We start from the raw sequence: 13,228 nt of genomic DNA, 5'->3' as shown, positions 1-13,228 counted from the left end.
GACCTAATCCAAGTTGGAAAACTGTCAAACTTCCCAGCTTTCAATCTGGTTCTAGCCTCCAGTAAAAGGTGCCTCGTAGATGTTCTACCAGATACCAGTCTAATAATGCTCACAAGAATTTTGCTTTGGTTATTAGCAAATCCAATGGTGGCTCATAAGACAAAAGGAAATCAATAGTTCATTTGCAACAGGAAGTTGTTAAAACAGAAAAGGACCGGAATTATAGTATAGCGGTTTGCTTATACACAATTCAATTATATAAAAAAGGAATTGTTCTTGTTTCTTAACCAGAAAGCCATCTGTCTATTATTTGAGCGTTCATAGATGAAAGCATTTATTTCCTAATAATTACACACCAATATCAGGGACTATTTAATGAGAGCCCACTTGTCTCCACATTATTTCCTGCAAAAGAATCAAGGTATATAGTTCAGAATTAAAGACAAAAGAGCCTAAAGGCAACTAAGCAGCACACTAACTTTTTAAGAGGCAAAAGAGAAGGAAGAGAATCATGAAGAGATATAAACTTCGAGTTTTCCTTAACAAAATCGAAAGATCTTCTGAAATATTAAATGCAATTCGGAGTCTAATTTAGCAAGGCCAAGAGCCAAAAGGATACTCGATGAAATAATTCACATGAGAAACTAAATAGATGAGTATAACAGCATATTCAACATTTTTTAAAAAATAATGAAAACCGATTCCCAAAGTCATGGAAGAATGTACTACTAACTGCACAGAAAAGACTATCTTTTAGGTAGAATCATCATGTATGAGGTCAATTGTGAACATCTTCGTAAATTCTGTAACAGCTACATTGGGTCTAGCCAGCTGTAAACAATTTGGATTGTAGGTTCTACCATGAAAGACTGAGATCCATGTGAGTAACAAGGCACCAGCTTCTCTAAGAAGCAGAAAATAGGTTGGAAGGATTTTTCTTTTTATAAAAGAGCTGAGTAACATAGATAGGAGCGCAGATAAGAAGACATTATATTCATACCACCAGCAAAACTAAGGGGAAAGGAAACAAGAAATATGAAACTAGTAAAAGGAAATCAGTCTAAAAGAGCAAGCAAACCGAAGCTTAGTGGTAAGCAAGTTAAGGAAAGAGTAAGCATATTAACCCCTAATATTGACATCCTGAAATTAGTAGAACAGATGGAACTGAGGTTCAACAAAATGGTAATTCAAGGAACTTATCTGGTGCGAAGCAGTTGAGGATATGCAATTAAAAACAAAATGATACAAATAGGCATCGATCAAACAAAATATTGAAAGATGATGCTCCTACTGCCTGCTTCCACTGAAGCACGACGATTTTACAACACCAAGTGTCCACAATACACAACTGTGGCCATTTAGTTGATCAATGTAATGGATCGAAAGTAAAACATCTACATTAGCAGGGTGAGGATCACTGTTGGTGATAGAATATTCTTGCTAATAAGCTGCAGAGTATATAATATCAGACATCAGAAAGTTGATTTTCTTCTCACAAATAAAATCACCTGAAATTCAAGCTCTGTATTACTCACAATATATCCAAGTTGATCATGAATCATGAGGTGATGATAATACCAGGCAATGAATCTTAAGTACACCTAAACTTAGATCACCTATATACATAATAGGGATCAGTTAACCAGTTAGTTGACCATTTGTTCACTCCACTATCAAAAGACCTGTTATGGATATTGTTGCCTGATCCTAAATTTCTTGTTGTAATAGTATTCTTCAATACACTTGATAGCATGAATATTATCATTTCAGATGGAAAATGATCAATATGTTTCCCCAAAAATTTTACAAACTAGAGAACATCATGACTTGAGAACTGCTAGGTTGATTTAAGGATGGTTTCATAAATAACTGCATACCAAGGAAGCTTAAAGTTGTCTTTCCATCCATTCTTCTTGGCACAGTTAGCATATAGTTTGTCCAGTCGCAGAATTATCTCTGAGAATGTTGGCCTGACCGTGGGCTGTGGATGCCAACACTCTTCAATCAACCTGCACCAGTAATGCCCAAACCATATTCATTTAAAAGAGAATGTGGATTGACAGTGGCATAAGAAAGCTGCTCTGAACAGCAGAAGAAATGTATGAACAATTTGTATATCAAGAAAATGAAATAAACATAAAATTTTCTAATGAATATATATGATGCAAATATGAAAGTGAACCCCGGAAAGTGAAAAATTTGAATGCAAGAATCATGCTAACACCAGGAGAAAAGAAATTTAATGTAAAGCATTGCTGTCCTCTGTGATTAGAGATTGCTTGCAGCAAATATGGACAGAAAATAAGGAGTTTAACAAATCAACAAGAAGGTTGTGCAGAGCTTGTACAGTTGAAACAGTAAGCAACATACTCAATGATGAATTCAGGTCCCGTAAAATACGTGGAATTCAGAATAATCTTAGAGGCCAGTTGCATGAACTTAATATGAGGGACTGGTAAAGTAAACTTCCCTTGGGACCAACTTGCATTCCAGTATTGGCGGAAGATTCTTGCACAAAACTGCCTTTGCCAGGAATTCAGCATCCATTCATATTAGGAAAGGTGTGAATTCTAGTACAAGATAATAAAAAGTGCTCTTGTTTTCACTTCTAAGAAGAGGCTCCCAGTTGACTAAAGATCACAAAAAAGATGTGGATATTGTAACTGATCTGATGACTAGGTTAGTACAATGATTTGACAGAGATTGGATCTTGGAACTCTCCAATGCTGTTCCAACTCAAATTCCAGACCAAATTGAGGAGCTTTGTTTTGGTGCACAAAACTTCTTACCTGGCTCATCTTATACTAATTACTTTATGAACCACATAAATACAATACTTTCTCAATACAGTCTGAGTCCAGGGATCCCCTGTGAAGTCCCTGAACTCCCTGAACTAAACCATGGTCCTAGGTGTAGTTTTTCCTCATCCAGATAACAAGTCAGCAACCTAGTATCCCTTCTTGAAAAATACGGGAAACATGCACCTTCTCTAAAGTCCTTTCCACCCAAAGTATAAAACCACCACACAATTACATGACTAGTCGAACACCTTCCTACATAGACCTGGAGATGTGGCTCCACATGATAATCGTCCTTAAAGTTGGTCAGGGGTCATGCAAGGAATGCTGTTATAATAGACTAAAAGTGTGGTACCAGATAAAACTGTTTACACAGTGGTCGAGGAGAGCAATCCAAGGAAAAAATCTGTCTCAGAAGGCCTTAAGTCTGAGATGAGTTGAGTGCAGTGACTAGATAGGGATTTGAAGACAATGCAGTTATTGAACTTTCTCCTGCTAATATCAATGAAAAGGACATTATCATTGCACAAGAGGAACATTTTGAAAGATTCCTTTTCGCAGACTTATTTAAAGATGATTTCGTGAAATTTGCCCACATCTGTTCTACTACTAAACTTAAACTCTTGAGTCATGTTTGTGAACCTCTGGAAATTTCCTTGCATCTGCCTCCACTACATTTGTCTCCACTTTTTATGCTTTCACATGTGCTGGACGTGCCCAGGTCTAGTCTAACAAAAAGGCAACAGCCTCTTGATCTCTTTAGCCAAGTTTGGTGCTCAAAGAAGATTATGCCCCTTCATCTATAATATCTTCTCTACAAGGACTCAGAAATTATCAGACGATGCTTCTAAACTTCTGATTTAAAAAGAACCCAAAATTATCTGAAAAACTTTGGCCAGCATGACCTTTTAGAAAGAATAAACTCGATACACAATTCATGCATCTGAAGTTGGGAGTTTAGTGTTTCCAGTATGAATTCAAGAATATCATATTGAGACTGATCAAATCGATATTATTGCCAATGGAAACAATTATAAATTTAAGTATTCATATCAACATGCGATTCAGTCAAACAATTCCGAAAACACCACAATTATCAGTCTGCAAAGAGAACCTCAACATTTTTCCATAATAATATCGAAGAATAAGTTCTACTTTAGGCTAGAGTCCAAAAGGCACAAGTTGTCAACATCTGAAGGGAGGACCATGGAACTTAATACTGTCCTTCCACATAGTGTATTTCATATTAGTCTTTAAAGAAACCATGGGAAAATGGAAAAAGTAACTGAACGACCATAGTGTAGTTAATTGTATACAACAGTCGATCAGTTTAATATTGCATAAATCTGCACATTAAAAAAAAAGATGGTTGAGGATTCTTTCTGAAAAAAATAGCCGCCTAGTTCTCAAATTCTAACGTCATTCTAGACAAGGTCCATCAAAACTATCAAAAACAAGCCATACAATTTCAAACAGATTAGGCCTTACAGAATATAGACTCATTAAGTTAGGGGGAGCAAACTCACTCCTTTAGACCAGGAGGACAATTTTTAGACTTGTTCTTAAATGGTGGTCTCATTCCTTCCAAGCAAATCATTTTAGCAGCATCTTCAGGAGCCTTGGGGTGGAAAGCTGGTGCTCCTTCGATCATCTAAACACACAGTTTAAGAGGCAAATGATTAAAGAATTTATTTTATGGTCAGTCCGAGTAAAGTTCAATATGATCTGCATAACTTAAGCTATTTAATACAAACAAAAATCATTAAAGGTCTTTATATTCCAAATAATTGAGGATGTAGCATGTAATAAATAAGTTTCTTTCGTTTACATAAAGTACAAGCCATAATGTAAGTCATGTTCCGTGTATAGGGAGCTTTCACTCACAATAATGGTAAAAAGTAAACCATATTCATTTTCAGCCTCCACCTTCTCCTATGTATTTTCCAATATATTGTGCTGTAAGGAAATTCCTAGCATGAACACATCAGAAACAGGGCATACATTGATACACAAATAACTATATGTTGTCAATCATATCAATTCCAACAGAGAGAGGGATTTTCAACTGAAGTAATTTTAATAGAAAGAGTAGGGTCTGTGAAAAATGAAACAAGGAAATCACCAAGTAGAATCAAAGTGTTTTCTAGAAAAAGCATATCAAATGATTGTTCTGTAATCATTCAACATTCTGCAAAGTATAGAAGATAGAGTAAGTCTGCTTCCAAATATTTTTACTTTTCTAGCATAAAACTCATATACTAATTGGGAAAGTGAGTATCATTTGTTCATACTAATAAAGCATTATGAATAGCTGTTATTATGATTATATCCCTATCCTTTTCAAATTAAGACTCGAATAACTTTAAACAAATATTAATCTTAAAACAAAGTCCTGGCCCTTCTTAAAACAGCAGATTTCCCCCATACGTGATTGATCAGTTGACTTGCAGTTTATACATCATTTTACGCTTCAATTATCAGCCTAGTAGCACATAACAAACACGCACTAACCTATTAGAAAAATGCATTAACATCATGGCTAAAACTTTGAATATTCAACCAATCTCAAATTGAAAGGAGCAATTTGGAAATGGAAATGACATCAATCACTACTTATAATTTTGGAGGCTTGATTTTTTTTCCTTATACGTGCCTGCGCGCAATGTTGTTAAGATCAGGATAAGTCATAAATCCTAGAGTAGGTAGGACTGGATCAAATCACAGACTGTAATTTTTCCTAATTTCTTTCAAAAATTTTAAAATGTATAAGAAATGTAAAAATTGAAATATGAGTAAATATTGAGTCTGATTAAGAATAAAAAGCCATACATACAAGAAGTCTGGTTTCCACTAACATATGCCCACATATGGCATGTTTGATTGAATAAACATTTTGTTTGATTATCCAAGATAGTTATACATACTATCTATCAAGAAAATTACTATTTTAGCTAGAATGCTTTAGGAAAAAGCAAGGACGAGATTTTAATATATGGTTGTAAAAATATATGAAAATTTGCATCTTATGATCGAAAAGGCAGTATGATTCATAATACAGATCTAGATCCTATTTTCCAAATCAATCCTGATCCAGCAATGAGATCCGGATTGTTTAAGGCAATTTTGTCTGCAGGTTATGATCCAGATCATGAATCATACAAGTGTCTAGGTAACAGTGCACAAAGGTCAAAACTGTAGACATGACTAAACCTACTAATCTAAGCTCATTGATCCAATGATTAATCTAACCCATAAGCATCTCCATATTGGAGAACTGAAATAGGTCGATTATATAAAAATACAGTCAGTAACTCCATTGCACAATTATATATTTTTAAATAATTGTTAGGTGGTTCCTTATAAATTAATCGCTATCATCAAAATTAACTAAAAAACTAGATGTTAGAAGTTCATGAGATGATTGCTTTTCAACTTGTAGAGTGATGTTTCAATTATAAGAAATGTACTGTGGCAGAAAGGAAATGCTAAAATTCAGTAAACAAAAGTTACAACAAGTCTGACATACCTCATAAAGAATTAGACCGAAAGAAAATGCATCAACATCTCTATCGAATAGTTCATTCTTGTAAACTTCAGGTGCCATATACAAACCTAGCATGAATAACTAATAGCCATGATCAGATTTCAAGGATATTAATATAACAACTATAAAAACTGAGCCCTAAATATCACAAATTGAAATAAAGATTGGATTACTGAACAGATTTATCAAGGGGAAATTTAACTAAGCTAATTAAGAATGTGAAAACTGAGATGTCAAGATCAACTTAGGAATCAATATGTTTGATTAGACATTTTGTTCTTTCAAATTATAAAATTCCAAATCACTAAAAGTTCCACTCTACATCAATGACAATTCAGTATCTCCCTATTTAATGCAATATACTCCTCTATGAAGCATGACTAGGAATACATCTTGACCGTATTAGCAGATACCTTGTACTAAGAAAAAAAAAAATACATTCCAGTAAAATTTAGGTAGAGTAGAATTTAGATTCACAGGAACAATGTAACTTACTGTCAATACGAGCCACCGGATGTGTTAATTTAAATTTATCTGGCAATACTCTTACTATCTCAATCAAGCCAAATCCCTCCACCTTCAATCGGCCACCATTATCCAGCAAAATATTTCTGGCACCTTACCAAAATATCATAAAGTATAGTACATAACCAAATAGGTAGAAATAAATTCCACTTTGAAACTGCTTTATCATCAATAGTGAGACAGATTCATTATTTGATCAATCTTACTTTGGCTTTAAATCACAATGGATAATTGGGTCTGGTTTGCACTCATGAAGATAATTTATGCCCCTGGATCCAAAGGAGAAACAATACTTCAGTAAGACATCATTTTGGTAAAAGCTGGCGGTATATATTCTCAATTTGTAAGAGACTATTACAGGCTAATAATGCACATGGTATGCTGACTCATATAAGAATATGCAACAACTATTTGTACTTTCACATCTTTTCAGCTGTGAAGAGGAAACCAACATGGGAATGGATGAAGCATAACGCGCAGAGAAACACATGAGAATTTCAGGCAGCAAGAGTTAGGTGGCTTAAGAACATTCATTTGCATATACTAGGATCATCTGTAAGGTAAGGACAAAGACTGGACAACAGATGCCGCTTAAGCAAGAGATCAAGTAATAATGAAATGTACCCTTCTTTCCATCAAAGAAAGAAGGTCAATCACAAGGAAATAAATAAGAAATTTGAAGGAAAAGGCAAAACTTGATACTAACAGATACGGACATATCTACCAGGACTCAGTCAGCATCTAGACATCTCTCAACATAAGTGAAAACCATGTAGCTAGATTTCTACAAAGATAAAAATGAAATTTTCAAGCAACATATTAGGTCAGCAGGATCACATCAATTTGATAAGCGGTACCATCTTAAAAACACATTAATACATGCCTGGCAATATCAAGGGCATATCTAAGTGCTTTATGGATCTTTAGACGTCCCTTCTTTTGAAGATGACTTCCTAGATCACCCTGAGTTTAAGAGCAACAGATAAATCCAGAAGTTAGAGTGTCGTTCTAGTCAAATAGCAACTTCTTCACTATTTCTTAGAAAATTAATTTCTAAGAATTTCGAGAAATTGACATGTGAAAGAAGAAGCAAATAATTGATGTAAAAAGTTACCAGAAATTATTGGAGAACAGAATGGTTCTAGAAAATTATTAGTGGCTTAGATTGGTTAAATAATCCCTGTAATTCAAATTCATATAAGAGAATGGCATATAAAACTTACAAATGGATGGTACTCCGAAACAGTCATCATAGGTATATTTTGGGTTACAGCTCCAACAAACTGAACCACATTTGGATGCCGAACCTTCTGTAATAGAGTCAACTCATGCTTGAAAGCATTTCTGCAGCAGATGGAGTAGCAAGGACAATTAACAGTAAACAAAACTAAATGAAGCAAATTTTAAAGCTATATAATTATGGGCTGAGAGGAGAAAGATGGACTCGGTTGCTTATAACTCGATATGCAAATAGAGCTACAACAATGTGGCAAATGAGCTCTAATTAATTTTGTTGGGCACGGGCTCACATCAAGATAATTACAGTAGAAGATTAACCCAGAGATCAATATTTGTTTTTAAACAGTGACAGCAAGAGTTTCGACTAAAATTAGGAGAAATGCAAAAAGAAAAGGAAGTACAAATAAAGGCACCAAAAAATAAGAAAAAACCAACATACTTATAAAAAGTAATTTGTTCCTAGGGTACTATTGACAAATTACCATGAACTAAAACCTAACATGCAGTCCAATAATTTTCCTACATATTATAGGATCATAGTTGGTCAGAAATGGAGATATTTCAATAAATACTTGTCGCTTTGGAAGTTCAATAAACAGGCTGGCCATAAAGGTGATGTAATATAATACGACAGCAATATGTTATATTATCACATGTGTGGGCATTTTACTTCTCCTTAGTTATATTTTAACTTCCATGCACCTTTTTTTCCCCTACAAATCTGGACATGTTAAATTACTATGTCTCATTTAGAGCTCTCTATTAAAATCTAAAATGGAATGTAGGATTGGCCAAATAGGCCATCACATGTAGTGTCTAATCAAAATCATAAGAATATAAAAGCCTTAATAGAAAGCATAATATTGCTAAACACATTCAATCATTTGCCGGGAGTACTAGATTATGACAATGTGGCGGAGAAAATCAACCTTGATGCTCATGAGGATAGACATATAAAAGTCTATGTCTGTAAGTATGTGCTCTTACATGAATCAAGTTTAACAAGAAGCCTTTGTTTTAGAGACGTTAGCAACAAATAGCTTCAGATTAATTCCCTCATAGTGGATTAAAACTTATTGGATCAGATTCATAATTACCAAGTTTTTTTCTTTTCAGTCAAGCTCAGCAATCTAAGGTAATCTAACCACTTTAATTGTAGCAACCAATTTGGCAAAACAAGTTCACATTCGCCAACATGAAGAAACAAATCAGAATTTATCATGATCAAGAAGCAGGAATTTGAAAGTAAAAGCTGCTCAGTTTTGTTAATTATTTTTACTATATTTTTAAAGGTTGTAGCATATCATGTGAAAATGTTTCCAAAGGGCACATGTAAGAATACATACAGAAGAAAGCAACATGACTCAATCTCATATTATTGAAAGGGATAGTGTAACCAACCATGACCTCACTCAAAAAGGTTGGCTAGAAGATGTTATTTGGGTTTCTTAATCCTGTATAAGTATCCAAAATCTACCCGCTGCATAGTCAATGTGTGACTAAACATACGCTCATGGAGGTTCTTATATACTTATCTTGTTTAAGTCCGAGTATCTTTGCCAGGCTAAGGATCCAAATCCATTCAAATCTAATCATAAGTACCAGACATCAAATCACAACCACGCCGAGCAGCCCATGGTGAACCCAAATGGGCTTGTGCTGTAGTGCCCCTCGTCCATATGAGCCATGGGTTGGCTCTGCTCTGATACCATTAGTAACAACTCAGGACATCACCCAAAAAAAGCTAACCAGAAGATGTTATTTGGGTTCCTTGACTCTATATAAGTATCCAAGATCTACCTAGTGCATGGCCAATATGGGACTAAATACACGCTCATACGGGTCCTCATAGACTGGGTCAGGAATAGAAATTCAAACAGAAATAAGAGATGAAAGTATAATAATTCAATATCACAATTTCATAAAAACCAATTCTTTTATATCAATCACAGCATGCCCTCCAAAACAATTTAAAATTTAACAAAGACATTCTTATACATAACCTTTTTAATGGAAGAAGAAGAAGAGGAAGATAACAACGAGAAGGATAAGCAAGCAAGTACATGTTATCCGGATTTGAATAGCTTTCCTTGCCAAGTATCTTCACGGAAACCTTTGTTCCATTCCATTTAGCTACTTGATGCGTGCCCTATCAATATTGAGAAATAACAATTACCGATCAACTTATAAGACAAGAATTTTTTCTTTAAGAACATCAACAATACCTAATTGAAATACATAGTAAGCATTAGAAGGAAATGAACCAATGAAGCAGCTCTTGTAGCAAAATAAAAGTTAACTAGAAAACCAAGCCCAAGAGAAAACAGATTATTGAATCCTTATGCAGTAGCATTTATGTTGGTCACAAATGATGCGGAGGTTCTCCTGACCTTGAGTAAGATCACCATCTTCATGATAGCACAAATTTAGCTGGTAATAATTAATATAAACAATCGGTCACAGAAAGCATAGATTAGAGCCAGAGGCAATAGTAAAAATAATGCGTACTGTTCAAGATGTTGACTTTTGTTATGGTCCATTAAGATGTCATGGATGCATTTCCACCAAACCTTGTACAGCCTAAGAATAAACAGTAGCCAATTGGTAATCCTTACATGATAAGAATTATGACAACAGGTAGACAGGTATATTGGAGAGAGTACATATGCACATATATGATTATAAAGATGTGAGAACACGATCACAAGCGCATATGATCGCACCAGCACTATTCTAACATCAGATATTTTGACAGAGAAAGAAAAGTGAACTCTCCTGAAAAGTTCGCTGCATATAATCAGCCTTAGGCAAGGTTTAAAAGCCAAACATACTGTACTGCACCACATGCCATACCGTCCTGTTGTGGCACTGCCCCATGTCTGGTACACCCCATACCACGGTATTTCAGACCTTATTAGGAGATATATCTGAGTCTTCTAAAAGTAATTTCACCCAAAACAAATTAAATATGTTTTTGAAAAGCATGATTGGAAAGAAAAAAAGAAGTACAGTTAAATTTTGAGAACGTCAAGGTTTAATGATTATAACTTTAAGTTCTTATTCTTTTTTTTACCCAAAAGCTGAAGCTCTATCTTCAAGTTAATCAGGTGTCGACATGGAGAGTATTGAAGTACAGATATAGAATGCCATAAGCATAGAGTGCCATATAACAAACATAAAAACATGCCTCTAAAAGCTCGTCGCCTCTCCGAAACTCAAGCTCAAATGGGTTCAGCTCATACTCCGGAACATCTTGGGGATGTGACACAGTCATGGGAGTCTTCCTGGTTTTCTGAAGAGGAAAACCGGATTTTACAAAATAAAGAAAGTCAGCAACAAATTCAAGCTCCGTGGAAAAGAAGAAGAAGAAGAAGAAGAAGAAGCAGGTTCTCAGTTTATTATCAAAATTCACAACGAAGCGCCTTATAGTACCGGAACTTTGGCTCCTCTAGCTCTTAAGAGATTAAAGACCTCGACATTGCCATAGTGCTTCGCATCTAAAACCGGCTGCATTGAAATAAAGTCCAAAAAAAAAAAAATCAGATACATATTAAAGAAACTGAATTACAAAATGAGAAGTAGTAAATTCTATCATTGACTCGATCTCTGACTATAAAAAAAAAAAAAAAAAAATCCACTCTTGATCTTAACCAAAAGGCCGAGAAAGAAAAATTCAATTTTTCATTCAAGAAAATTGCAAACTTGCAGCGAGTAATAGGTTGAATCGTTCAGAGTTTAAAATGTCAAAAAAAAAAAAAAGCAATTTTGAAGTAAAAGAAGGAGAAAACATGAAAACTTTACCGTGCTTCCCCACCGATCGCGGGCATCGATATTGGCCTTCCAGCTGAGCAAGAGCCTGACAACATCAACGTGCCCCTCGCAAGCCCCAATATGGAGCGCAGTCCGCCCATCCAAATCTATGCTGTTGACATCAACCCCCTCCTTAAGGAGGTTTTCAAGCCCCTTCGCGTCGCCTCGGCAGGCCATGAAGAGGAGCTGCATGGTGAAGTCCAGATTCTCCGGCACCGTGAGCTCCTTCGCCGGGCTCCGGCGGTTGGGGTCAAGCGACGACTGCCGCCCGAAGGCGAACCGGCTCGCATTTCCCAGCCTCGGATCCAGCGACGCCTGCCGCCGGAGGCTGAACCTCCCGCTCTTCCCCAGCGACCGGCCCGAGAACTGCCTCGAGACCTCCCGCTTCAGCTTCGCCACCACTTCCATCCCTCCCAAGATTCAGATCTCAAATCAAACACCAGTCCCTCAAAACTTAAATCAGATCGGAGATCATATCACGGAGAAATTTTCCAAGAAAAAGCATCGAAACTACATCAAAACTGATGCCCGGAGAGATCGTTTGGGTAAAGCACTGGGACTCGAACGAAATTAGGGTTAGAATCCTAGATTGAGCGCTCGAGTTGCAGATCTCGAGACGCCGATATCGCTGAGAAAAAGTGGGAGAAAATTGGGGGCAAGCCAGATTTGGAGAAGCTTTTGGACGCAGCAATATGAGGCTTTTATCCTATTCTATTCCGCGTCCCTGTGGACGGCGGGAGGAGGAGAAGAAAAAGATTTAAAAATCGAGTGAACGAGGACCGCTTGACGGAACGGGACCACTGATCGGACGGCTAGAACTAGTCGACGGCCACTGACCCTTCAACGAATGGAAGGGCTCTCCGATGTCACACGTGGAAGTCGGGTCACCGGAATCAATTATTTGAGCTTGGAATATTATGTGAACATAACGAGGCCCGGCTTCACGGGGGATGACCCCAAGTTGGCGAAGTCTTATCCTCACCATCGGACGTTTAATCTGGCCAATTGCCACCGACACGTCTCCTTCATTATGTTGGCTGTATGTCGGATTAATGTGGTTTCAGAGATTCTCATGCAAGTATCTCTTAAGCATATTGTTATCGTTCACTTATCAGATCACCGCTAGGTTTTGCGTATCAGTATAGCAGCCGATCATAGTACTTGAATTAAGTTATTGCTATTCATTAAATCACATCTATTGCTCAGCTGCTCATCAACAAAAAAACTACGCCAAGCCAACTAGTAGCTAACTATCATATATTTTTTATTTTTATTAAATTTTTATTATTGAACATGATTCTCTCCAAGTGCG

The 13,228-nt window shown here is 36.2% G+C and overlaps 1 protein-coding gene across 1 annotated transcript; it reads right to left on the bottom strand.

The window, feature by feature from the left end:
• Positions 1 to 157: 157 nt before the first annotated feature.
• LOC103715196 (integrin-linked protein kinase 1-like) lies at positions 158 to 12,639 on the bottom strand. Its single transcript, XM_008802750.4, has 12 exons — positions 11,908 to 12,639; positions 11,539 to 11,613; positions 11,294 to 11,398; positions 10,170 to 10,255; positions 8,091 to 8,211; positions 7,751 to 7,830; positions 7,074 to 7,136; positions 6,838 to 6,953; positions 6,325 to 6,410; positions 4,325 to 4,449; positions 1,878 to 2,009; positions 158 to 405 (listed from the first exon to the last, which is right to left on the bottom strand). Exons 1-12 carry the CDS (start codon positions 12,322 to 12,324, stop codon positions 399 to 401), a joined length of 1,413 nt encoding a protein of 470 aa, XP_008800972.1. The 5' UTR covers positions 12,325 to 12,639; the 3' UTR covers positions 158 to 398.
• Positions 12,640 to 13,228: the final 589 nt, after the last annotated feature.

Source organism: Phoenix dactylifera, chromosome 14, assembly GCF_009389715.1.
Source record: "Phoenix dactylifera cultivar Barhee BC4 chromosome 14, palm_55x_up_171113_PBpolish2nd_filt_p, whole genome shotgun sequence".
Lineage (NCBI taxonomy): Eukaryota > Viridiplantae > Streptophyta > Magnoliopsida > Arecales > Arecaceae > Phoenix > Phoenix dactylifera.
The sequence above is the reverse complement of the archived record's forward strand: the minus strand, read 5'-3'. Positions and strand labels throughout refer to the sequence as shown.

What these genes read in the sequence shown, in the direction of transcription:
- LOC103715196 (XM_008802750.4), bottom strand. Translation starts at nt 12,324, where the DNA reads ATGGAAGTGGTGGCGAAGCTGAAGCGGGAGGTCTCGAGGCAGTTCTCG. An exon ending in CTAGAGGAGCCAAAGTTCCG is followed by an intron (nt 11,399 to 11,538) that starts GTACTATAAGGC and finishes TTTCCTCTTCAG; the next exon opens with AAAACCAGGAAGACTCCCAT. An exon ending in CATTGTGATTTAAAGCCAAA is followed by an intron (nt 6,954 to 7,073) that starts GTAAGATTGATC and finishes GTAAGGTGCCAG; the next exon opens with AAATATTTTGCTGGATAATG.